Here is a 27134-nt window from a genome sequence, read left to right as displayed (position 1 = left end):
AGTGTTATCACCGATAAGGGTTTAATCTCCAACATTTATAGGGAACTCATACAACTTAACAAAAGGAAGATAAACAATCCAATCAAAAAATGGGTAAAGGACCTAAATAGACACTTTTCAAAAGAGGACATTCAGAAAGCCAAGAGATATATGAAAACATGCTCAAAGTCACTAATCATCTGAGAAATGCAAATCAGAACAACAATGAGGTACCATCTCACACCTGTCAGAATGGCTATCATCAACAAATCAACAAACGACAAGTGCTGAAGAGGATGTGGAGAAAAAGGAACACTTGTGCACTGCTGGTGGGAATGCAGACTGGTGCGGCCACTATGGAAGACAGTATGGAGTTTCCTCAAAAAGTTAAAAATGGAACTCTCATTTGACCCAGTGATCCCACTGCTAGGAATATATCCCAAGAAAACAGAAACACCAATCAGAAAGGATATATGCACCTCTATGTTCATAGCAGCACAATTTGCAATAGCTAAGATTTGGAAACAGCCTAAGTGCCCATCAACAGATGAGTGGATTAGCAAACTGTGGTACATCTACACAATGGAATACTATGCTGCTGTAAAAAAGAAGGAACTCTTACCATTTGCAACAGCATGGATGGAACTGGAGAGCATTATGCTAAGTGAAATCAGCCAGTCAATGAAAGAAAAATACCACATGATCTCACTCATTTATGGATAATAAAGACCATTATAAACTGATGAGCAAAAATAGATACAGAGGCAGAGCAACATTGAACAGACTGTCAAACTACAGCGGGAAGGCCAGGGAGGGTTGGGGGGTGGGTAAGAGATCAACCGAAGGACTTGTATGCATGCATATAAGCATAACCAATGGACATAAGACACTGAGGGGTATGGGAGGCTAGGGGAAGGTCAAGGGGAGAAAAAAAAAGGAGACATATATAATACTCTTTGTAATACTTTAAGCAATAAAACAATAAAAAAAAGTGATGAAAAGCAATGACCTACAACCAAGATTACTCTAGCCAGCAAAGCTATCATTTAGCATTGAAGGACATATAAAGAGCTTCCCAGAAAAGAAAAAGCTAAAGGAGTTCATCACTGTCCGGCTGGCATGGCTCAGTGGTTGAGCATCGACCTATGAACCAGGAGGTCATGGTTAGATGCCCTTTCAGGGCACATGCCCAGGTTACGGGCTCAATCTCCAGTAGGGAGCGTGCAGGAGGCAGCTGATCCAATCATCATGGATGTTTCTATCTCTCTCTCCCTTCCTCTCTGAAATAAAAAAAAATATATTAAAAAAAGAAAGAAAAAGCTAAAGGAGTTCATCACCATCAAAGCAGTATTACATGAAATGTTAAAGGGTCTTCTTTAGGAAGGAAGAAAAAAAGATAAAAAAATATGAACAATAAAATAGCAATAAATACATATCTATCAACAAATTAATCTAAAAAAACAAAATAAATGAAGCAGAAAAAAATAGACTCATAGATACAGAGAACATTTTGACAGTTGCCAGATGGGTGGGGGTTTTAGGGATGGGTGAAAAGATGAAGGGATTAAGAAGATTGGTGTTTACAGAATCATGAAGGGGGTATAAAGTATAGCTTAGGGAATAGTCAATAACCCTATCTAATAAAAGACAAAAAAGGGTAATTAACCGTACCTCCGCTATGCTTCCCATTGGCTAATGAGGGCGATATGCAAATTAACTGCCAACCAAGATGTTGGCCGGCAGCCACGCAGCTGAAGCGAGCAGGAGGCTTGCTTGCTCCAATGATGGAGGAAGCCAAGGTTCCCCGCCTGCCATGGCCCGGCTCTGAGCCCGAAAGCAACAATGTTTCAATTATAGAAGCTAAATAAATCCCAGAAAAAAAAAGAAAAGAAAAAAAGGAGAGGCTGGGAGCTTCAGTCCTGGCCAGCCTGAAAACAGCCCTCAGCCCCTCACCCAGACTGGTCAGGCACCCCAGTGGGGACCCCCACCCTGAGGGGTGTGTGGCCAGCCTGAAAACAGCCATCAGCCCCTCATCCAGGCTGGCCAGGCACCCCAGTGGGGACCCCCACCCTGAGGGGGGTGTGGCCAGCCTGAAAACAGCCATCAGCCCTTCATCCAGGCTGGCCAGGCAGCCCATTTGGGACCCCCACCCTGAAGGGGGTGTGACCAGCTGCAGACAGCCATCAGTCCCTCACCCAGGCTGGCCAGGCACCCAAGCGGGACCCCCACCCTGATCTAGATCACCCTTCAAGGCAAACCAGCCTGCCCCCACCTGTGCACCAGGCTTCTATCCTATATAGTAAAAGGGTAATATGCAAACTGACCCTAACAGCAGAAATACTGGGAATGACTGGTCACTATGACACACACTGACCACCAGGGGGAAGACGCTCAATGCCGGAGCTGGCCTCTGGTGGTCAGTGTGCTCCCACATGAGGGAGCTCTGCTTAGCCACAAGCCAGGCTGATGGCTGCCAGTACAGCGGTGGTGGTGGGAGCCTCTCCTGCCTCCTCAGCAGCGCTAAGGATGTCTGACTGCAGCTTAGGTCTGCTCCCCGCTGGCAAGTGGACATCCCCCAAGGGCTGCTGGGCTGCCAGAGGGATGTCTGATTGCCAGTTTAGGCCCAATCCCCTGGGGAGCAGGCCTAAGCCAGCAGGTGGTCACCCCCGAGGGGTCCCAGACTGCGAAAGGGCACAGGCCAGGCTGAGGGACCACCTGAGTGCACAAATTTTTGTGCACCTGGCCTCTAGTATTCTAATAACTATGCTTGGTGTCAGATGGGTGTGAGATTTATCCGGATGATCACTTCTAAGTTATAAAATGTCTAATCACTGGGGTATACACCTGAAACTAATGTAATATTGTATGTCAACTGTAATTAAAAATTTTAAAAATGATTTAAATTAAAAATAAAAAGAAAGGGGAAAATTTTCTCATTAGGATAAGTTAAGAATTAATCAGAAGTTTACATATATATATATATATATATATATATATATATATATATATTTATCCTCATCTGAGGATATGTTTATTGACTTTAGAGAGAGGGAGGGAGGGAGGGAGAGAGAGAGAGAGAGAGCCAAAAACATCAACATCAATTGACTGCCCCCCATACACACCACAACCAGAGATCAAACCCACAACCTAGGTATGTGCTTTGACTAGAAATCAAATCCACAACCTTTTTGGTATATGGGATGATGCTCCAACCAACTTAGCCCCACAGCCAGGGCAAGAGGGTTTACTTTTAGCAGAATGAGACCCCCCTGCAGATGCTTAAATGTTGAAGTCCCCTATCACTGTGCATGTTGCTTCTGCCAGTTTTTTCCCCCAAGAAAGCCTCATCTTTATTTCTTGCCTGTGCAGGAGATCTTTAGTAAAACGGGCACAACAGCATCTCCTTTTTATTCTCCTCTTTTCCTCCTTGTCCCTGCGTGGATGATGTTCCATTCTTGGCCTATGGATGTCTACACTCATGACAAACACCACTGTCCTGCCACCTTCAACACTGGATCTGCTTCTTTTGAGTAAGCTGCAACATTCTTCATTCATTGCCACTTCCTAATTCCTGATGATACATGAGAGAGCATCTTTAGCTCCTCAGATTAGGACCAGAATTTCACTTTGTTAATTAACCATACATTGGGCTCTTGACCCTCTTTCGATGTATTACTAAGCATACACTCTATTATTTTTCTTTAAAAAAACCAAATTACTGCTTTCCTTAATACCTATCATAAATCAATAGTGCCTTCGTTAGGGATCTCATGAAGTTGGTTTTACCATATTTTTTGTTATGCAGTGATGTTCTACCTGGTGTTGTTCTCTAATTGTTTCATTTGTGTAAGTCTGTGTATAGTCTATTCTTTTAATTAGACTATAAATGTCTGTTTAAAGCCTTCTCAGAGTATTATCAGATTAGGCACACAATAGGTCTACTATATGAATTGATTGTTTGAAGTATTATATTTATCTAGATTACACAGGTAATAACAGATGGATTTCTGACCAGTGCCCTTCATTCTACACGTTAGCTCCAGGATCAACACATTTATTATTTCCCTAGTGAGTTACTTATTAGCACTGGGGCTGCCTCTTACAGGACCCACTGGTATAGCTTAGTGGCCCATAATGGATTTATATGCTTGCCAAACAGAGTCTGAAATGGGAAGATATAGGGGGTTTCAGTGTGCCCTGATCTCTTTCTACTCTGAACCCCTAGAGTTTGCCTTAAGTAACTCAGTCAGTTGCCTTATGGATACTCAGTAACTATCTGAACCAAATGGAATGGAATGTGCCTTAGACTGATCTCTGCAAATGGCACCTGGGTAAGTTCTCAGGAAGGTGTTCTGCTAGTTCCTGTCCTTAGCTGTCACCCCACTTCAGCGTAAGACCGGCAGAGGAGAAAGGGTTAAGATTCCTCTAGGACTTTAACACTCTTCCCCTCAATGCCCTCAACAATCACACTGAGAGATGTGGCCATTATTGCCATGGACAGTGGCCAAGTGCCATGACCAGAAGTAGAGCAGTAGGGAGCCCCTGGCCCTGAAGGCAGAAGTTTTACATGAAATTATGGAAGTTCCTCTCTTGGCCACCTGTTGTTCAGTTGAATGCAGGTGAAAATACCCCCAGTCCCTGTATCAGGATGGAAGGAGCTAGGAAACAGGCAGGAGCACTCAGGAACACATCCCAAGACAAACTCTGGGAGCCTCGGCTCTCCTGCTCCCCACTCTCAGAAGTCAGCTCCTCTGACATTTTTTATTGTTAACTCAACATTCACACCCCTTAAGATCTACTGATACCACTGTCGGACTCCAAGAGGGAGCGTGGAGCTACTGCGGCAGTGCCAGGAGCATGGCTGGCCGTGTCCTGCAGGGACAGCTGCACACTTCATCACATGCTCACTGGACTCTTCATCGATTAGATATGTATCTTTGCCTGTCTCTTCTGCTAAAATAGATTATGAACAGTTCGAAACAGGACCATGACTTAATTTTTTTTTCCCCACATGTTACCCATTCAGTTCCTGGATGGAGCCCAGCATGTGCTCATTGTTTTAACTGTTTTATGAAGCACCCAAATCCCACAGGGCTAAGATCCTAAGACAAATAAGATCTGTACCTACCAGGGGTCGGAGGTCAGGATGTGAGAGGATGTAGCCGTTGTTAGTGTTCAAAAAGGCATATCCATGTACTCCGAGCTACAAAGACAGGGTCGAGGGACATCAGAGCTGTTGTTGGGGTTGGAGCACTGCAGCTGAGAAGGGGTTCAGGGCTACAGGATGCTAAAGATGGCAGCGTACAGCAGTGAGGCTTTCAGATGGGAATATAACTGAGCCAGTGCTATGCTTCCAGCCATTAATATTAACACCCCCCCCCCAATTCTATGGTTTTTAGGGTCTATAATAATGTATATCATTACCTGGCCTCTTTTTCACCATATGCTCTAGATCAGGGGTGGGAAATGTCTGGTCCATGAAATCATTGGTTCTGGCCCTCCCAAGGCAATAGGGATGAGTTAATTAAATGTTTGACCAAATATAGCAGGCTAATTTTTAAGTTGATAATTTTGTAGGGCCTGGGAATGATGTTATAAAGATTCAAATGGCCCTTGGCAGAAAAAAGGTTCCCCACCCCTGCTCTAGGTGCTTTGATGATACTCTCATTCGTTCCCCAAACAGGACTGGATAACATGGAGGAGCAGATTGAGAAACTGAGGCACCAGCAAGGGAACACACTTGCTAAAGGCCACAGAGCAAGTCTGATCTGGTGGTAACACAGGGTCCCAGGAGTCTAAGCCACTGTTCCCTCGCTCAATGCCTGCACTTCTCTGGGGGCCGTAGGCAGGGCCCCATCCCAGCTCTAGGCTTGGCTGCCCTGTCAGCAGAGAGGCTCCTGAGCCTGGTGGGACAGCTCCTGGGGAGCCTGGGACCCCCACTCAGGGACCTGCCCAGGCTCACCTTGTACCGGGGCGCCAGCTTCATCAGCTCTCTCAGGGCCACATCAGAGCCCGCCACCCCCAGCAGAATGCCGTGGGACCGCTGGAAGGAAACACACCGGGGTCAGCGGGAGATCTGGCTTCCCCGAACCCAGGGCCAAACTGGACCCCAGTCTTCCCAGAGCCCGGGAGAGGAAGCCACTTGGGCCTGATGCGGTCCTTCCTCTGCAGTTAGAGTTTAGGCTGAGCTCCCTGGAATAAAACCAAGAACCTAGTAGAGAGGTCCCAGGAGTAATCTCAGCCGCTGGGAAGATTAATGTCCAACATTAATATTTAAGTTGTAATATTTAAATGAAATAAAGTTGAATGAAATGTTCACCTTCATAGCAGAAGCTGAAGGGTCCAGATCTCAGGGATCCTAATGTACGAGTGGTCTGAAACACACAGTGCCTGTAAGGACACATTTCCTGACCAGGCGGAGGGTGGGAGGCTCTAGAAATGTTCTCACCAGAGGCCTTTACAAACAAGTTACAGTCTGCCCAAACTGGTAGGTTAAGTGTGGTTTTGCTGGCAGGCGACCCCATTAGTCCTACATCCCTCAAGCAGTGGTCCCAAGGGCAGAGCAGTGGGACAGCCCCAGGTTGGCTGGGCAGAATCACCAAGGAGTTTTAGGAAGTCGGACCAAACCCCAGCCCTCACCCGCCCCTCCCAACCAAGAGGCTCTGATGTAGCTCAGTGGGCACAGGCCTGGAATCTGCATTCACAGCTCTCCCACAGGGCCCTGCTGCCGCCATGCCGAGAACCATTGGTCTAAAGATGCAGCCACTTCTCAGGCAGCGGCCACTCACCGTTTCATTCTTTCTGCTGAAGACTGGCATGGCCACGGTGGTGAGGAGCACCAGGCTCTGTGCCTGCGAGGCGAAGAGCTGCAGGGAGGAAAGAGCAGAAGACAGAGGGCTCAGAGTCCACAGTGCAAGGACCCACCGCCACCAGCGTCAACTGTCGTGTCACCTTCCAACGGAGGAAGCAATCCCAAATGAGGTTTCCCTTCTCTGCAAAGGGAGAGCTGGCAGAAACGCTGGAGGAGAGCGGTGGGCTGGGGAGAAGGACCAGGCGGACGTCACTTAGCCAGGGCGAGTTACGCAGAATCCCAGAGCCCACGGCCCAGCTCCCAAGCAGGCTCACTAGGCCCCCTTGTCTCGGATGAGCGTGGGTCCAAGGAACAGGCCCATCCCAGGCACATCCAGAAACAACGAGGTTCAGCACAGCAGGAACTCTTCCAAAAATCTTTGCTATAGACCCAAGGTTGGCACAAACTACAGCTCAGGCCAGTTAAGAGAGAGAGGGACACTGGCACAGAGCCACAGGCAAACACAAGGGCCACAGTGCGAGAGCAGGCCATGGTGTGGGTTTAGTAGCCTCCTGTCACCCCCCCCTCCCCCCCACGCACACACACACGGGATGAAGCCACAGCCTCTTCTCCACTCAGGACCACATCATTCCCAGCCTCCGAGATGGCCCTCCTGTCCGCCTCCTCATCTTCTGTGCTGGCTCCTCCAGTTCCCTCAGAAGGGGCTCCCCACAGGTGCCCCACTTTACGTCAAAGACATGCCCTGGGGAGTGGTGTGTGCAGGCGTGTCTGATAAGCCTGACCTTCCTCAGGGCCAACTAAAGGAGACTGCCTGGCCATGGAGGTCCACAGTAGACCTTGGGGAATGAAGAACTTTGAACCATCAAGCCCTCCACCCCTTCCTCCTCTGATTTTTCAGTTTAGAGTTTGGAAGTAAGATTTCCTAAAAGTGAGTGTCTCTGTTGACTGGAGTTGCACTATCCACTGAGAATGAGGGGTCCGTAGGGAAGACTAAGGGGACAACAGCAGGAAGGGGTCTGGGTCCCTGGTGACCAGGGAGTTCCTCATAGGGTCTGGGCCAGCCACCTCTAGACATCTTTTACTTTACATGAGGGAGAAATACACTTTTATTTAAGCAACTATTTTCACGTCCCTCTTAATCCTAGCCTGGTGCATCAACATTGAAGCAGGTGTCTTGTGATATGATTTGAGAGGTGCCAGAAAGTCCTTATTCCCCCAACATCTCATCTGACATTGACCTTCCTTCATGTAAGTCATTGCTGCCCACAGGCAGCCTCTTTGTGAGTGCAGGGCTGGGAAGGGGACACTGATGAAGCTATAAGATCTTGAATTACTGGTTGGACTCCTTTTTCCTGTAACAGGAGGGAGAGAGGATGGTGAAGGAGGTGAGGACAACAGGAAGGAGGGAGGAAGAAGTTTGGAGCAGAGGAGCTCTGTCCATGAAGGGCAACCCTGGACAGGCCTCCTCCCTGGGTTTCTGGGCCTCTGGGGCAGCATACAGGTGAAGGTCTGCTAGTGGGTGAAGCGCTCACTCCCTTCATGTTTCCCAAGGATGCTATCTGCCCCGGCCCGCCCCCCCCCCCCCCCGCCCATTTCTCATCCAAGAAGTCACCGTACATGCCCTGGGGTCCCTCACTTGGGGTGGGGTCAGGGCCCACCTTGCTGTCCATGTAAGCTTCGGTCCAGATGATGTCGTGGTCGTGGTTGATGACCATGGGGCGGCTGAGCACGTGCAGGTACTCCATCACATTCTCCTGGGCGTCTGCCAGGGTGGAGATCTGCGTGTAGTAGCCTGGAGGAGAGGAGGGGCCATGTGGTGTGGGAGGCTGGCTGCTCCACGTGGAACCCCTCTGCAGGGCCCACACCCTCCCCGGCTGCTGGCTGGCCCCTCACTGGGAGCTGCTCTGGGCCACAGGGAACTGCTTTTCCCAAGGCTGTACCTCTTCCAGGGGGTGGTGGGGGCCAGTGCTGATGATGGGAACTCTTGGGCCCAGCCCTGTCTCCACTTAGGGAACTGGGAGCATGTCCCCCCACCCCCGCCCCAGCTCTAGCGCTGCCACAGAAGCAGCAGGGCCTCAGCAGGGTCTGCCTCTCCCTCTTGCAGGGCAGCCCTCCTCACTTCTTACAGCACCCCCCTCCACTCCCCCAAACCCCCCCCCCCCCACACACACAGCTCTGTCCCAGGGCCTGCTTTCAGAGACCCCAGGTTATGACAGCTGTCACAACCCCGCCTTCTCCCTTCTCTGACTACTGTCCCTCCTCAGCTATGGAGAGGGAGCCATAGCCTCTTTCCGGTAGCCACAGTGATATTAAAAGAGCAAATGGCTTACAAGGCCATGAATGATTTAGCATGTATTTACCTCTCTGGTCTCATTGCTTGTCACCGCCCACAAAACATTCACTCCACACTCCGGTAAAGTGGAGCAGCTCTCAGATCCCAACATGCCTCTTGTCTCACCCTTTGAACATGCTATTCTCTCTGTCTGGGCCCCCCTTCCCTGCTCTCTAGGTCTAGCCAACTCCTACCAGTGATTTATGTGACAGCCTTCCTGTCACCTCCACATGGGGGAAGTGCCTCTGCTGCTGTCCCCCAGCTCCCAGCACAACCTGTGCCCCTCCGTCCTCACAGGGCATTCAAGACGATGCTATCATTGATGGTTCACTGCTTTCTCTCCCCAGCTGGACAGTTGCAAGAGCAAGACTGAGTCCAAACTGACCACAATTTGGAAAGTTTGCCAGGTACACAGTATGGGCTCAATAAATTGTGGTTGAACCAAACCCAGGTCCAAACCTGAGGCCCAGGTCTTAGGTTCTGGCCAGAGATAGATGAGGACTGTTTGCTCACAAAAATGATGACCACCTGCTTTTTGTTTGGGGGTAGAATCAGTGTAAATGGGCTTAATTTGCAGCAAGAAGAATGGAGGCTGGACCCAAGAGAGAACTTACATTATAACGTCAGTCCTGCCTCTGCCTCACTGTCTATATTGTGGTTTCCATGAGGCGAGACAGCTCTCTCTCTCTCCTGCAAACATTGGATAGATGACCTCTAAGTTTCATTTCAAGTGGCTTTATGACTTAGAGTCCCTGCAGGAGTAATCAAGGCTTTATGGAGCAATTTGCTTTTTGTCTTGCTTTCTCCAAGTGAGAAGGAGGGGCAGATACTGTCATCTCCACAAGACACTGCTCCTCTGCAAGGCCCCATGCAGGAGCCACCGCTCAGCACCCCGGTGACGGGGCAATGCTGTTCCACCTGCACTCCGCCCTCCTGCCACCTACCTTTGTTGTTGCACGCGATCCACTTCATGCGGTCAGCAAAAGTGACTTCTCTCCCAATCAGGTAAGTGAAAACTCGAACCTAATCCACAAGACACAGATGGACTCAGCAGCCGAACTCCTGGCCGGAGCAATGCTAACATAATGCATGTGAGCCTTCAATGTCTGTCAAGCACTTTGCCGACTTCTCCAGTGCCGCTCCTTTGGGTCAGAAAGGGCCCCAGGCCCAGGCAGAACCGGGACTTGCCAGGACATTTTTCACATCTCACCCCCACGGTCTCTCACCTGACCCCTCTTGCACGAGTCCTCTGTGCCTAGAGTCACCATAGCTTTGGAACATTTGAGTTTACTGATGGGCTAATGGGTAGACTATTTGAACTCAGGGCAGGCCTGGCTTTTCTGGGCCATCATGGCAGTAGGAGACCACGCCCCTTGGCACCCTTCCCTTCACCCCTTGACCACCACCAGGGAGTAACCTTGTGGTCCAGCTGGTTGTACTTCTCAAACACTGGCTCATAGTCCTCCACGGCCCCGTCGGTGAGCAGCATGATGGCCTGGTTGCAGAGGCTTCCTTGCCTGGCCTCTTGGAACTGTGCAGGGGAGGGGGCTCCATAACTGCAGCGGGGAACTGCCTTCCCCCGCCTCAGCCTGTCTCCCGCCCCTCCACGCCCCCTCAGCTTCCCCAGGTGCAATACCCGCTTCAGGATCTGGAAGGCTTCCCTCAAGGCTTGGTCCACGACCCCCACACCTTTAACCACCAGCTCGCTCACCAACTGTTTGAAATGCTGTAGTGGATAAGAAACCAGAGGAGTGTCAGTGGATGGAGTGGGCCAGGGAACCTTCATCTTTGGTCTTAATTTCAGAGGCTGTTTAGAGCTATTTGCCCATCTCTCCAGGGTCTAGCTGACCCCCACAGCAGATGTTTCTCCAATGCCCCCAAGATAAACTGGGAGATTGTGATTGGCTGGGTGCAAATCTTTTCCCCCTGCTGGAAGGAGATGCCAGTGTAAGTTCAACCCCAGCAAGGCCAGGCCAGGCCAATGCCCAGGCTCCCAGGCCCTCAGCATCCCAGCTCTTACCCCAACGGCGAGCATTTCACAGGAGAAACCATGGAGGCTGCCAGGGGCTCCGACTCAAGGCTGGGATTCAAGAGGAAGCCAAACCCAAACTCCCCGGCCACAGAGGAAAGGGTCTGTGACACTAGACTCCCTTTAAACAAAGTTGCCACATCCTTTCCTCCTAGGCCTTCGGAAAGGACTCAACACAATGGATTTGAATTTCCCCTCCTTTTGGGAAGCTCCTCATGAAAACCGACGTAGTGGAAAGGCCGAGGGGGAGGCAAAGGGGAAAACCGAGTCCTGGATAATCCGCAGAATAAGAAACCAGGCCTGAAGAAGTGAGATTTTCCTCACATGGGGGGTCTCTTTGTTCACTGCTGAGATAGACAGGGGCAATTTCCTGGGTGTATTTGTGTGGGTAACTGCAGACCTGCTTTGCCCCTTTCCAAATGCCATGGGAGGAGTAAAAGGGCCGCCAGGCAGCTGCACAGATGGCTCCCATCCTTCTAGGCAGAACAGGGCTAAGAGGCATCCGGCCCTTGACTGACGTGGACACTCACCTCGCGGTTGTCTCGATCCGCCTGAACAAGGATCCCTTTGAAACAAGGCTCGATGTAATGGATGTAGTCATTGTACTGCAGTAGCAGAGGGAGGAGGGGAGGAGAGAACAGACAAGGTCTATTCGGAAAGTCTGGGCCCAGTGATGAAGCTCAGGCAACTCACAGAGTGGTCCAGGCTGGGGTCACCTGGGCACCTGGGCACATTATCTTGGGGTACCCTTGCTTTTGGCAATTTTTCTGAGTAGAGAGGAGGGAGTACAGAGAACAGCAACAGCAGGGCCTTCACTCTCCCTCAAATTCTGGTCTTGACTCATTTTCTTGGGTGGCAGAGTCCTGCCCATCTTCTGGGGCACACAGGGAACTGCAGGTTACTGAGAGAATCCTTCTGGTCTCTGCCGCCAAGACCAGACGAAGTGCCTTTCATGGGAATCCCACAGCCTCCAAGTGCAGACCCCCCCCCCCCCCCCCCCCCCCCCCGTGCCTGGGTCCAGAATGAAAAACTTTGCTCTTTTTGTCCCTGCCCTGCATTGAGGAAGAGAGTCTTTCAGCTGCTAACAGGCTCTGCGAGAGGAGCAGGAGCACACCCCATTTTTGTGAAGTGGTGGGAACTGCTCCCCGGCTGTCCTGTCTCTGCTGCAGGTCAGGGGCAGGGATGGGGAGGTGGAGAGGTGGGAGCATGGGCCTTGAGAGCAGCTCAGGGAGAAGGCGCCATTTGCATAATCCCAGGAGGACTGGTTTGCAGTTAGGCCATTTGCTTTGGTGTTTCTTTAACAGAGAAGTAAATTGCACTAAAGATAAGCTTTTTCAGCAATGTGGCGGCTGGTGGAGGGAAGTTTTAGATCAGGTAGCCTTCAAAATGGCACCCTGGTGGCCGTCAGCTCTGCCTCTGTGGCGGGTTGCGCTGGCCCACTCTTTCATTGAAAGCATTCTCCTGGCCTGTCCCCTTTCTTCCTGCTGCACCTCTCCCACCATCACCTTCCTGGGGCGGACAGGGCCAGCCGCGGGAAGAGCTGCTCTGAAAGCAGGACCAGGGTTTGTTGCCCCCCGTCTAGGCACCCCCACGTACTTTCTCCTTTCTCCCAATGCATCTGGATTTGGGGTGAAGGGCCTGGGAGAACTGGGATTGTTGGAGAGCAGGTGCCCAGGGATCACTCTTCCTATTGCAGAAGGGAGAGGCTGCTCAGCGATGGGCGCCAGTCAAGAGCACGTGGTGGGATAAGTTAGGCATCTACTCAGGGTCAGAGCTTCTCATCTTTGTTCTATCCCAGACTCGTCTGAATTAATAAACTCTGTGGACTCAGAAAAATGGACATACACATAACTTCAGAAACTCTGAGGACCTCTTGCAGTCTGTCCTTGGACCTGGGTTAGGCCCAGCTTCAGAGAGATCTCTCTGAAGCATCATGTGTTGTAGGTATAGGTCACTCCCGTGCAGGCAGAGGAACGTTTCTCTAGATAAGGGAGAGCTATTCTAGGCAGGAAGGACACTTACAGCAATGATATTAACAAAGTCATTCTCTCCCAGTGTGTCCAGGATGGTGGAGATGGTGTGCTTGGCGATAGCCATCCGCAGCCCCTTCATGCTGCCGCTTGTGTCCACCACAATCACAACGTCCTTGGGAGAAGTAGCGGCTTGTATGTACCTTTAGCAGAAAGAAAAGGACAGGTCAACGATGGGAAAATCAAAGCCAGAGCAACCACCCAACCTAGTGTCATTATTTCTGTTTGGATTCTGGCTCAAGTTTATCCAAAGTTCAGATAGTTGCCCCATTGAGACTAGGTTGTATCATGTTCCATGACCACTTCGCATAGTTCTGAAGCCATTTAGGGGGCGACAGCTGGGCATGTGCCCATCTAACAAGCCTATCAGGTGGGAGAAAGGTCAAGTTCTTGTGGTAACCATGTCTTCTTTGTTTTAGACCTGCCAGGGTCCCTGAGGGATGGGCAGCAGGATGAACTGGATTCCACCCTCAGATTCTGTTACAAATCTGCCAAGGTGGGGAAGGGAGTTGGGGGAAGGAGAGCCTGGCAGAGGGTAGATTTGGAGCAGCTCACTGTCCTGCAAGGAGCTGGGGGCAGGAAAGACAAATGTGATCAGCTCTGCAGCAAGGGCAGCTGTGGTGAGAAGGGAGGTTTCTTCCTACTCTTGTGTCCCACCTGAGACCCTGGCCTGGAGGCAGGGGCTGGAGAAGAACTAGGTAAAACCCAAAGGTTAGAAGAGGGAGCCAGCACAGACACCTTTCCCCTGGGAGCGCTCACCAGCCACGGTTTCGGCAGTCAAAGGTGATGACTCCATTCTCGTCAGGTGTCCATTTGATGCCTGGGGAAACAAAGGCTGGCTCGTTCACTGGCTCAGTGAGGCTGCTCCAGAGCCCCAGCTGGGTGCTGACATCCAAGAATGCCATGATCCCCAGGGAAGGGCCAGCCATGGACCTGGACAACAGGGTGAGGGGCCACTAGAGCACCCTGCAAACGGAGGCACCAAGGCAGGGAGGGAGGCCAGCTCGATGGAGGGACACTCACCACCCACACTGCCCAGACCCAGAGTTGAGGTGAGTTTCACAGTAGGACCCCTATGTATTGTGTGTGGAACTCACTTGTGAGCTAAGCCTCACATCAATTTGTGGAAGGGGAAGCTTCCAGAAGGCATGACTTTTAACATCCATCACCATCCAGCAAAAGCATGGACAGAGTGAGGGAGAGCCAGGTGCTCTGACTTCCAGCCCCTCTGCCTCTAGTCAGGTTGCCTGTAGTGCCATGGTCCTGCCTGTTAGCTGGCTGGGAGAAATGATTGGCTACAGGACTATAAGCTCCTTGAGGTCAGGGAATCCAAGTACAGGCACACCCCATTTTATTGCTCGTGGCTTTATGGTACTTCAAAGATGCTGTGGGTTTTCTTTGTTTTGTTTTCAAATTGAAGGCAAGGCCCTCCACCAGCAAAAAGATTAGGACTGGCTTTATCGAGAAGCTCGCTTTGTTGTGGTGGCGTGGTCCAGGACGGCCTGTGCCTGACAGTGTTTGACATAGCACCTCTCAGGCTGGATGCTCAATAAATGTTTGTCATATGGATGAAAGAACAAATGAATGAGTATGAAAGATCTTGCCTTAACCCACCAGCAGGGTGCTGGGGTGGATTTTGTCCTATTCATTGAATCAAAAACTTGGATGAATGCACACAAAGCAAAGATAACATTGGCATGCTCCACGACGGTATCTCTATTTGAAAATACTGTAAAGATTGGAAAGAGTGGGCTCACAGTGTGGAAATTAAAAATAAGAGGTGCAATTATATGATGTTGTTTTGGGCAAGAAAAATATCATGGCCGTATCATGACTGTCTAGAAGCAATAAGGACCCTGTTCCTGTTCCACAGCAGTTAGACTTCAGATGAGATACATACTTGAGGCATTGCTGGTCCATCAAAAGGAGAAGAGGTTTTCAGGGATCTTACTCCCAAAGCAAACAAATGGGAGCAGAGTTCCAAGGGTGGGGGCAGGGGCCAGAACAGTCAGGAGCCACGGCCTGGAGGGAAGCAGGACAGAACCACGGGCCGAGCTGGTGTCGTGGGAGCCCGGGTAGCATGGCCCTGACGTGGACCTGCAGCGGCAGTGAGCAGTGGGGAAATGAAGGCCATATTCCTAGAGCATCATGGTTGTGGGGAGTTTGACCTTATAATACTAACGGGGTGTTCTTGGTTCTGCACCAGGGTTTTGGTGGTCTTGGGTGGGGGTACCCTCAACTCCAAGCAGAAGCAGAAGTGATCCTCTTGAAGGGAAGCTTTTCCCAGTCAGGCCTGCAGGATTCCCACAGATTACAAGGGGCATGGCCCCACGATCAAAGATTACCAAATACACGGGAAACGGCCCCAGGAATGAGAGGCAGCAGAAGCAAGAACCACCAGGTGTATCCTCCCAAGGCTTACAGGTGTTGGAACTGCCAAATACAAATGACAGGATAGCTATGTTGGAGGAATCACAAGGAAGAATATACAACAAGAAAATGGTTAGGAACAAACAAACAGCCTTCAAAGTATGGGCTTTTGTAACTGAAAAAAGATGTTTAAGTTAAAAAAAAAAAAAGCAGCATGTGGATCATTCATAGGTAAAGAGAAAATTCTAGCGTTTGAAGGATTTTTCCAGAATCCTGTGGAAGCCAGAATAAGGTCTAATACCGGGTGTCTCAAAAAATGTATGCACTTTAACAGCTGAAAGCTCAACTTTGAAAATGAAATGTATTTTTTATCACTGCCTTTATAATTATTCAAAGTGTGTGTATACATTTTTGGGGGGCACCCTAACTATGTCTGACTGGAGACGCAGAAGGAGAAAAAGGAGGGCAAAGGAAACACCATGATGCAAAGACAACGATGCCAATGTTCCACGACTGAGAAAAATGCGAGTCCAGAGATCCAGGAAGCGTGGTATATCCCAGAGGGATAAATGAAAAGACATTCCTTTCTAGACACATTGTAGTGAAATTGCAGAGCTCCAAAGGCAAGTAAATAAATAAAGACCTTAAAGCAGCCAGGAAACGAGAACATTCACTTTCAAAGGAACAGCAGTTAAGCCAACAGCAGAGTTTCTCAACAGCAGTGGAAGCCAGAAGGCAGCGGGAAGAGTTGGAAGGTGCTGAGAGAGAGTAATTGCTAACTCGGAAGTGCATCCAGCAGAACTGTCACTCAAGCGTGAGCATAGAAGGCTGCGGTGTTGCTTTCGGAATTCCACCTGGGGACTGAGTTCCTCGGAGCTGTTGTTCTTTACTGGGCGAGATTTCTCAGGATGTGTCATCACAGGGAGGCTTAGTCAGTCACTTATCGCCAAAAAAAAAAGAAATAGGATTTGGTCTTTTCTGAGGAAATAGGATGACAACAGGAAATGATTTGTGTAACTTGCAAAAATAAAAAAGAATGAATTTAAAATAAAATAAAAAGAATGAGAAGAAAATAAAGCATGTGTAGATGAACACAAGCTGAGACAGCTTACCACGGAGCGGAGCGCATGATAAGGGAACTTGTGGAGGATTCACCTGAAGGAGGAGGAACAGCCTGAGGTGCGTGAAAGAGTGGAGGGCAAAAAAAAAAGGTAAACAAGTAGCTCTTACCAAACAAGCAATGTTTGCATCAAATAGCAAAATAGTATCTAACTTGGGATAAAAAAGAATATATTAGATGACAAGGGAATGGAAATCAAGGTGGGAGAAGGGTATGTAAGTGGAGAAGCTCTAAAGGTTTTTTTGACTTGAGAAAAGGTAAAAATATTATTTAATTTTAATATCTTATTAAATATGACTGGTAAGGGGTAATTATTGAAAGAATAAAAACAGAGGAATAAACTCTAAACTGAAATAAAAAGAGAAATAACAGGGGACTTTTTTAAAGTTACTTATTTAAAAAGGTTATAAGAGGAGAAAGGGAAACAAAAAATGAAGGGACAAATAGAACATTTAAAAATAAAATAATTTAAAAAATAAGATAAGCATGTTTAAATATATCAATACAATAAATGTAAATGTGCTGAACTTGCCAACTAGTAAAAGAGGTTGCCAGTTTGGATAAAAGTTTAGAAGCTATAGACTATTTTCAAGGGATATGACTAGAACAAGATTGGAGGAAATGATGACAAAATATATGTCAGAGTAATGAAGGGCATATTGGTATTTCTTATGAATACCAGACAAAATAGACCTAAAAACAAAGTGTAGTAAAGGCTAATCAAGGTCAAGTAGACATAAAACCAGCAAAGATACAGAAAATGTAAATAATACAATTAACAAGTTTGAGCTAATGACATATTCAGAGCTTTTCATGCCACAATTAGAGCACACATATTCTTCTCAAACACACATGGAATATTTATAAAACTTGATGACATACTAGGCTATTAAATGAAACCTCAACTAATTTCACAAAATCAGTACCACATATATCATGTTCTCTGTCTACAAAGTAATTCAATTAGAAATTTATAATAAAAAGATAAAGTCCCTATATCTTTGTTTTTTAAAGAAATTATTGTTGTTAATCCTCACCCAAGGATTTTTTCCCCTCATTAATTTTTAGAGAGAGTGGGGCAGCAGGGGGGTTGGGGGGGGCGGGGCAGGGAGGGGAGGAGAGAAACATCCATTGAGAGAGACACATCAATTGGTTGCCTCCTGGGGGCAGGGAATTGAGCCTGTGAGGTATGTGCCCTTGACTGAAATCGAAGACAGGCAAAACAAAACAAAACAATATATTGCTTAAGCAGATGTGTGTGTGTAAACATAAGATAAAACTAAATAACTAAACAAACAGAATGCCAAAAATCCAAATAAAATGATAGGCTCATAATTCAGGATAGCTATTTCTTGGGGGGTAATGGAGGGTAAGTGGAGGGGAGAGGGGGCAAAATAGAGGAGCACATATGTAAATAGAAATTATTGGTAATTTAATTTTTGTGTTGGTGATGTATATACAAGCGTTATTATGTTATAAATAAAATTTAAAATAGATAACAGTGGGCCTACAAGGACCCATGGGGATAGTGTACTGTGATCAAGGATTATAACCAACCCCATATTGTCCACTTGAGGGCTGATATGCACCTATAAATGTGGGTGAGGGTGTGAGAAACACCCTCTCTACTAAGACCGATGGCTTACAAAGAAGCCACTGGATTGTGTTGTTTGCACACAAATTGACTTATCGGGAAGACCTGATGTAGCAAGAATATTTACAGGAATTCTATCCTGGAGAAGACTTGAGAGACCTGTGAGTTGTCTTCGAGCATTTGAAGGATCTGTTTCAGGAAAACAGGGCAACGTTAAGACTTTGAACAGTGTGCTAAAACATAAAAGTAGGTTGGAATAAAATTCGGAGGTGAATTTTTTTATAAATAGGAAGTTAAAAAACAGAACTCTTGCAAATGTTATGGTAGATTTTGTTTTCTATTTCTAGTGGTAGACAAGGGAGCTTTCTCCATTGTCTGTTAGGTCGGCCACTGATTACATAGTGACCCAAGACATCTCTACATTGCGGTTGAACATGTTAAGTGAGTAAGCCCCATTTCTCCAATTAAGATGTGAACATCTTAAGGTCAAGAATTGTCTTATCCCCCTTTGCATCTTCCACAGGGAGATGCAAAGCGTTCAATGCGGGCATTGATTGGCTGGTTACCATAGTATTTAATTAATTAATCCAACAGCTCTTTGTTGGAAATGTGCATATTATGGCGTAAAGAGTGTCGAGAGAACCAAGATGGCGGCATAGGTTAACGCCGGAGTTTGCTGCTTTGAACAACTACTTCAAAAGTGAAACTAAAAGACGGAAGGGACATCACCCAGAACCACAGGAACGCTGGCTGAGTGGAAGTCCTACAACTAGGAGGAAAGAGAAACGCATACGGACACTCAGAGGAGGCGCAGTGCTGAAGTCAAGTTCTGAGGTGCGTAGTGCGCAGTTGGCGTTTTCAATCGGGAGGGAGTCGCTGACTCTGAGCTCCAGATACCGGCAAGTCTTTAGCGACCCAGACTCAAACCGGAGAAGCGGGACTGTCTGGCTTCAGTCAGAGCGAGTGCAGCTTTCTCTGCGAGCTTTGCAGCGGGTGCTGGGACTCAGAGTGAGAGCCGCCATAACTGCTCTCTCTGGCCCACCCTGTTGATCCTGTGCGACCCGCCCCGCCCAAGCCCTGCACACAGGCATTTGCCAGATAGCCTCAGGCAAAGGCTAGATTAGCACCTCCCTAGAGGACAGAAGTTCTCTCACTGCTGACACAGCTGATTCTCATAGCCACCTGGCCTGGAGGTCAAACCCTCCCTGGTATTAGCTACAACAATCAATGTTTAATTATAAGATTGCGAACAAAGACCACTAGGGGGGGCAACAAGGAAGCATAACAAAATGCGGAGACAAAGAAACAGGACAAAATTGTCAATGGAAGATATAGAGTTCAGAACCACACTTTTAAGGTCTCTCAAGAACTGTTTAGAAGCCGCCGATAAACTTAATGAGATCTACAAGAAAACTAATGAGACCCTCGATGTTATATTGGGGAACCAACTAGAAATTAAGCATACACGGACTGAAATAACGAATATTATACAGACTCCCGACAGCAGACCAGAGGAGCACAAGAATCAAGTCAATGATTTGAAATACGAGGAAGCAAAAAACACCCAACCAGAAAAGCAAAATGAAAAAAGAATCCAAAAATGCGAGGATAGTGTAAGGAGCCTCTGGGACAGCTTCAAGCGTACCAACATCAGAATTATAGGGGTGCCAGAAGATGAGAGAGAGCAAGATATTGAAAACCTATTTGAAGAAATAATGACAGAAAACTTCCCCCACCTGGTGAAAGAAATGGACTTACAGGTCCAAGAAGCATGGAGAACCCCAAACAAAAGGAATCCAAAGAGGACCACACCAAGACACATCATAATTAAAATGCCAAGAGCAAAAGATAAAGAGAGAATCTTAAAAACAGCAAGAGAAAGAAACTCAGTTACCTACAAGGGAATACCCATACGACTGTCAGCTGATTTCTCTACAGAAACTTTGCAGGCCAGAAGGGAGTGGCAAGAAATATTCAAAGTGATGAATACCAAGAACCTACAACCAAGATTACTTTATCCAGCAAAGCTATCATTCAGAATTGAAGGTCAGATAAAGAGCTTCACAGATAAGGAAAAGCTAAAGGAGTTCATCACCACCAAACCAGGATTATATGAAATGCTGAAAGGTATCCTTTAAGAAGAGGAAGAGGAAGAAAAAGGTAAAGATACAAATTATGAACAACAAATATGCATCTATCAACAAGTGAATCTAAGAATCAAGTGAATAAATAATCTGATGAACAGAATGAACTGTTGATTATAATAGAATCAGGGACATAGAAAGGGAATGGACTGACTATTCTTGGGGGGGAAAGGGGTGTGGGAGATGCGGGAAGAGACTGGACAAAAATCGTGCACCTATGGATGAGGACAGTGGGTGGGGAGTGAGGGTGGAGGGTGGGGCGGGAACTGGGAGGAGGGGAGTTATGGGGGGGGAAAGAGGAACAAATGTAATAATCTGAACAATAAAGATGTAATTAAAAAAAAAAAAAAGAGTGTCAAAATGTGGGTTGGAGGTTCCTTTGGATGTCAGGGCCAACCCCATTCACCAGGGGTCTGAGTGCCAGCGTCCATCCGCAACACCCTTGTGGCCTTATTCCCAGAGAAGAAGCTGAGAGGATCTGGGTGATGCCTCCCATGTCCTCACCTGGGTAGATCCTAAAGAATCCAGTTGAGCTGCCAAAATATTGCCAGGTCAGTGTCGGGTCTCTCTGGAAGTTCTCCACAAAAACAGGGTTCAAGGCTTCGGACATGTAGACTCCATTTAAAATATCTGGGTCTAAAGGGTGAGATTGTAGAAGGAACTGCAGGGACACTCAATCAGGAGCAACAGTGACCAATTCTTCACCTGGGAACACACACACACACACACACACACACACACACACACACACACACACGGCAGTGATGCAGTTCACACTTCTCTCTACATCTCACTGGGAGAGCCACACACCCTCTAAGCCAGGAGCCCCGAGCTTTCTCCAGTCCAGGCTCCTGTGAAATGCTTCCCCATGCTGAGTCAGGGAGGTTGGAGAAGGGTTTCTCAGGAAAATGGGGCCAAATCATTAACCTCCACCAGCACCACCCCAACAACCGTGCGGGGCCATGGGGCGGGAACTACCTTTGTTGTACACGTTGGTGGGCAGCTGCACACTGCTGAGGGACGTGTTCACCCTCAGGTTGCTGAAGTGCGCGTTGGGCTCCAGGACAAACTCAGCCCCCAGCTCCACGTACTCACCACTCGCATCCCTCTCGTTGATCAGGACTGAGTTGTAATAGTCAAACTAGGGCAGAGGAGAATGGGCCAGACAGGAGCCAGTGGACAAAGACCCGCCGAGTGCGAGAGAAAGAGAAACGGTGCAATCAGAGGACTCAGATGTGAGAGACCTCAGGCGGACTGACCGCGTCCACACAAGCTCCAACTGGGGGATGCAGGCAATGACCCACAGGATTCGGATTTGGGGCAAATACATATCCAGATAATTGGAGCAGGTGGTTGATTCAAGTAGGGCTTGACATAGATTTTCTGGATTATTGCTCAGTTCTCCACTTTATTTATCATGTGTGGACACAGCCAGAGATGGTGACAGAGACAAGCAGACAGATTCCAGGAGAGGTAAAGGCAGCCTTGTCAGCACCACCAGCTTCTTCAGTGCCGGACACTCCTGGGGGCCCAGGCAGGGCCCCAAGAGGTGGGGGTTCTCTCTTTAACAGCCTGCAGCCTGTGTCCCCGTGACCCCAGGGAGCCAGCAGTCTGCTCTGTGCTCTTACACACAGTGCTGGATCCACTTGGATTACCACCTTGCAGCCATAACCAGACCCTCTTCCCACTGTCTCCACACCACGTGGTTCAGACCTGAAGAGCACCCTCATGTCCTGCCCATGTCCTGCCCATGTCCTGCCCATGCCACAGCGGTGCTGCCACAAATCCGCTGCAGCCCTCCCCAGGTCAAAGACTTTAATATGTGCCTTGTGGGCTGAATAAAGGCCAGAGTCCTACCTTTACCATGGTCACTTTCTGCTTCACTGTCCCCTGGACATACAGAGCTGACCACTGGCAATTTCCTCAATCTTGTGTATTTTTACTTCTTTTCCCTCAGCTTGGAAACACCCTCATCATGCCCTCAGCTGCTCAAATCCCCCTCAGCCTGGGCTGGTGCTGAGGATACTCTGTCTGGGGGCTTTCTGAACCCCCTTCCCTTCTGCACTGTGGGAACATGGTACCAGGTGCATGGGCAGACTGTGGGCCGTATGCTAGAGATTTTTGGTCTGTGGACTTCTTTTTTTATATATATATTTTATTGATTTTTTACAGAGAGGAAGGGAGAGGGATAGAGAGTTAGAAACATTGATGAGAGAGAAGCATCGACCAGCTGCCTCTTGCACACCCCCTACTGGGGATGTGCCCGCAACCAAGGTACATGCTCCTGACCGGAATCGAACCTGGGACCCCTCAGTCCCCAGGCCGATGCTCTATCCAGTGTGCCAAACCGGCCAGGGCAAGGTCTGTGGACTTCTTGAGGTCATTTGGGCAGAGGCTAGCACACAGCATTGGGTGGTGAAGTCTGTGGAAGAGTGATTGCCATTTTGCACCCCCACCCCAGGTTTTGGTAGCTGTCTCTCCTACCTGGCCCACAAATCCCTTCTCAAAAGACTCCAGAGCATTTCAGAATCTTATTATAGGATCATACAAATCCTGAGCACATTAAAAGGTAGTGCTGGACCCCCGGGTCCCCCCACTCCTCCCCATCCTGCACTCAGGGGACACTGTCCATCCTGGAGTGGGAGATTGGCCATAATACCCTCTCAGCAGCAGCTCCAGGAGTAGGAGGACTCACCACCAGCGATTCATTGAATTCATGGTCCAGGTCAGCTTCCTCAGCCGCCTCTACCAGATTCTGAGGGATGGGAACACAGAGGGGAGAATGAATGGGCAAAAGGAGACCAGTGAGTCCTCAATTCCACTCCCAAGAATATACTCAAAGAGAACTGAAAGCAGGGACTCAAACAACAACTTGTGTGTAAATGTTCACAGCAGCACAATAGCCAAAAGATAAGTGCACATTTCCAAGTGAAAGAAGCCAGTCTGAAAAGGCTACCTACTGCATGAGTCCAACCAATGACGTCTGGAAAAGGCAAAAATGGAGACAGTAAAAAGATCAGTGGTCATCAGGGGTTGGTGATGGGGGGAGGGATGAATAGGTGTAAAACAGAGGGTTTTAGGGCCGTGTGCCTATTCTGCATGGTCTATAATGGTAGATACATGTCATTGTGCATTTGTCAAAACCCACAGAATGTACAACACCAGGAGTGAACCCTAATGTAAACTATGGACTTTGCGTGATTATGATGTGCCATGTAGGTTCATCTATTGTAACCAATGTACCACTCTGGTGGGGGCTGCTGATAGTTGGGGTGTCTGTATGTTGGTGGGTGCAGAGGTTATATAAGAATTCTCTGTACTTTCTTTACAAATTTGCTATGAACCTAAAACTGCTCTAAATAGCCTGTTTAAATGTGTGTGTATATATGTATGTATTTACCATTTAGTCATGTTAAAGTGTGCAATTCAGTGGCATTAGGTACATTCCTAATATTGTGCAACCACCACTGTCTAGTTGCGGAACTTCTCATCACCCCCAAATGGAAACCCTGTGACCACCAAGCAGTCACTCCTTCCCCTTTTCCTGGCTCCTGGCAACCATAATCTGCTTTCCGTCAATGGATTTTCCTATTCTGGATATTTCACACAAATGGAATCACAGTATGTGGCTGTTTATATCTGGAGTCTTTCACAGAGATGTTTTTAAGATTCATCTATGTTTTAACACATATCAGAAAGTCATCCCTTTTCATGGCTGAACAACATCCCATTGTGTGGATATCTCTTATTTTGTTTATCCATTTATCAGTTGATGGACATTTGGGTTTTTACACCTTTCAGCTGCTGAATATAAATGTACACAGGTTTTTTGTTTTGTTTTGCTTTGCTTTTGTCAAGTAAACCTCAATAAATGTGGGGGGAAAGAGGAGAAGAGCTGAGCTCCTATTCTGGCTTTGGCGGGGCCAGGCACTGGGCCTCTCTGGTCTCCATAGAACTGTAAATCGGGTAGAAGAGTCTCCAACTTCCCTACTCCCAACCCCCAATTCCTAGGATCTGATGAAGAAATTCCACAGGGCCAAGGTTACTGTAGCGCTGCTTTGCAGCAAGTGTCCCCATGGACACTCCCATAGAAGGGCCCGAGGCTGAGTCCTCCCCACGGGACCCCCAGCAGGGAGCAGGGCCTGGTGCTTGGAGAAGGTCTGCAGAGCAAGCACTGTTTTTTTTTTTGTATTATTATGAAAATAGTTTTATTCTCTTTTTTTAATTAAATCTTTATTGTTCAGATTATTACATTTGTTCCTCTTTTCCCCCTCCATAACTCCCCTCCTCCCAGTTCCCGCTCCACCCTCCACCCTCACTCCCCACCCACTGTCCTCATCCATAGGTGCACGATTTTTGTCCAGTCTCTTCCCTCATCTCCCACACCCCTTTCCCCCCCAAGAATAGTCAGTCCATTCCCTTTCTATGTCCCTGATTCTATTATGATCACCAGATTATTTATTCACTTGATTCTTAGATTCACTTGTTGATAGATGCATGTTTGTTGTTCATAATTTGTATCTTTACCTTTTTCTTCTTCTTCCTCTTCTTAAAGGATACCTTTCAGCATTTCATATAATCCTGGTTTGGTGGTGATGAACTCCTTTAGCTTTTCCTTATCTGTGAAGCTCTTTATCAGACCTTCAGTTCTGAATGATAGCTTTGCTGGATAAAGTAATCTTGGTTGTATGTTCTTGGTATTCATCATTTTGAATTTTTCTTGCCATTCCCTTCTGGCCTGCATAGTTTCTGTTGAGAAATCAGCTGACAGTCCTATGGGTATTGCCTTGTAGGTAACTGGGTTTCTTTCTCTTGCTGCTTTTAAGATTCTCTCTTTGTCTTTTGCTCTTGGCATTTTAATTATGATGTGTCTTGGTGTGGTCCTCTTTGGATTCCTTTTGCTTGGGGTTCTCTGCGCTTCCTGGACCTGTAAGTCTATTTCTTTTACCAGGTGGGGGAAGTTTTCTGTCATTATTTCTTCAAAGAGGTTTTCAAGATCTTGCTCTCTCTCATCTTCTGGCACCCCTATAATTCTGATGTTGGTACGCTTGAAGCTGTCCCAGAGGCTCCTTACACTATCTTCGTATTTTCCGATTCTTTTTTCATTTTGCTTTTCCGGTTGGGTGTTTTTTGCTTCTTCGCATTTCAAATCTTTGCCTTGATTCTTGCGCTCCTCTGGTCTGCTGTTGGGAGTCTGTATAGTATTCGTTATTTCAGTCCGTATATGCTTAATTTCTAGTTGGTTCTTTATCATAACATCGAGGGTCTCATTAGATTTCTTGAGGATCTCACTACATTTATCGGCAGCTTCTAGACAGTTCTTAAGAGACCTTAAAAGTGTGGTTCTGAACTCAATATCCTCCATTGACAGTTTTGTCCTGTTTCTTTGTCTCTGCATTTTTTATGCTTTCTTGGTGCACACCCTAGTGGTCTTTGTGCGCAGTCTTGTTGTAGTTAAGCCTTGATTGTTGTCGGCAATACCGGGGGTGATTTGACCTCCAGGCTAACTGGCTATGAGAGTCCACTGTGTCTGCAGTGGGAGAGCTTCTGTGCTGGATCTCTAGGGCAGTGCTAATCTAGCGTTTGCCTGAGGCTATCCGGCAAATGGCTCTGTGCAGGGCTTGGGCGGGGCAGGTCCCCAGGGATCTACAGGGCGGGAAGGAGAGAGCAGTTATGGCTGCTCTCAGTCCTGTCCCTAGGGGCTCTGCCTCACAGAGTCCCAGCAACCGCTGCAAACCTCAGAAAGAAAGCTGCCTTCGAGTTCCGACCAAAGCCAGACAGTCCCGCTTCTCCCGTTTGAGTCTGGGTCCCTAGAGATTTGCCCGGATCTGGAGCTCAGAGTCTGAAACTCCCTCCCGATTGAAAACAACAACTGCTCCCTCCGCCGCCAGCCCGCTCCGCGCGCACTCCGCACCTCAGTATTTCACTTCAGCACTGCGCCTCCTCTGAGTCTGGGGATGATATTCCCTTTCCTCCTAGTTGTAGAATTTCCACTCAGCCAGCCTTCCTGTGGTTCTGGATGATGGCCGTTCCGTCTTTTAGTTGTTTTTTGAAGTGGTTGTTCAAGGCAGCAATCTCTGGCGTTAACCTATGCCGCCATCTTGGTCGACACTAACAATCTTATCATTTTGGACGGATCGGGTAGCTCCGAGTCGTCAACACTGCCCAGGCCCGCTGCGTTTCTGCCGCAAGCACTGGTTTGATTGGTTTTCCAAGGCTGAAGCTGAGAGAAGGACACAGCACATCTGGAGCCGCAGGGAGCCCAGGGGGACCAGCCCCTCAGTGGTGCGCTCCTGCATCCCAGCACTGAAGGCAGTGGGTGGTCCTGCTGTGCTGGTTGTGTGGGTCAGTGCCCCCTGCTTCCACCAGGATGGGATCTCCAGGCCCCAAGTGTCTTCTCAGTGGTTCCTGATGCTAAGATGCCTGCCCCTAAGCCTGGAGAAAAGAGGCTGCAACTTGTAACGTGGGAAAGAAGGCCCCAGCGGTTTTACACAGGATGCCTCCCAGATGGTCCTTCGGATAGAGGATGTGGCGCATGCTGGATATGCCATGGTGGGATCACCTGAGCAGAGGCCCTAACTATGCTGTCTGGGCAGCCCTCAGAGCACTTGGGACCCATGAAGGGTGGGTCTGTATGGCAGGAGTGGAAAGGATGAGGGGCAGTGCAGTGAAGGAGAAAAGGAGAAAAGGGAGGCAGGGAACTTTACTTTGTATGCTCTCCATCC

At 48.1% G+C, this 27134-nt stretch overlaps 1 protein-coding gene across 1 annotated transcript in view; it reads right to left on the bottom strand.

The window, feature by feature from the left end:
• The window catches only part of CACNA2D4 (calcium voltage-gated channel auxiliary subunit alpha2delta 4), a 126686-nt gene that overhangs the window by 90463 nt on the left and 9089 nt on the right, over nucleotides 1–27134 (bottom strand). The window contains exons 4-16 of the mRNA XM_036298956.1: nucleotides 23105–23164; nucleotides 21388–21550; nucleotides 20914–21045; nucleotides 13941–14001; nucleotides 13174–13324; nucleotides 11682–11756; nucleotides 10759–10848; nucleotides 10540–10653; nucleotides 10067–10145; nucleotides 8449–8582; nucleotides 6768–6845; nucleotides 5942–6022; nucleotides 5108–5182 (exon numbers count right to left, since the gene is read on the bottom strand). Of these exons, the coding sequence (XP_036154849.1) occupies nucleotides 5108–5182; nucleotides 5942–6022; nucleotides 6768–6845; nucleotides 8449–8582; nucleotides 10067–10145; nucleotides 10540–10653; nucleotides 10759–10848; nucleotides 11682–11756; nucleotides 13174–13324; nucleotides 13941–14001; nucleotides 20914–21045; nucleotides 21388–21550; nucleotides 23105–23164 (1293 nt within the window). The remainder of the gene's footprint in view (nucleotides 1–5107; nucleotides 5183–5941; nucleotides 6023–6767; nucleotides 6846–8448; nucleotides 8583–10066; nucleotides 10146–10539; nucleotides 10654–10758; nucleotides 10849–11681; nucleotides 11757–13173; nucleotides 13325–13940; nucleotides 14002–20913; nucleotides 21046–21387; nucleotides 21551–23104; nucleotides 23165–27134) is intronic.

The sequence above is a fragment of the Myotis myotis genome, unplaced genomic scaffold, assembly GCF_014108235.1.
Source record: "Myotis myotis isolate mMyoMyo1 unplaced genomic scaffold, mMyoMyo1.p scaffold_m19_p_3, whole genome shotgun sequence".
NCBI lineage: Eukaryota > Metazoa > Chordata > Mammalia > Chiroptera > Vespertilionidae > Myotis > Myotis myotis.
The sequence above is the reverse complement of the archived record's forward strand: the minus strand, read 5'-3'. Positions and strand labels throughout refer to the sequence as shown.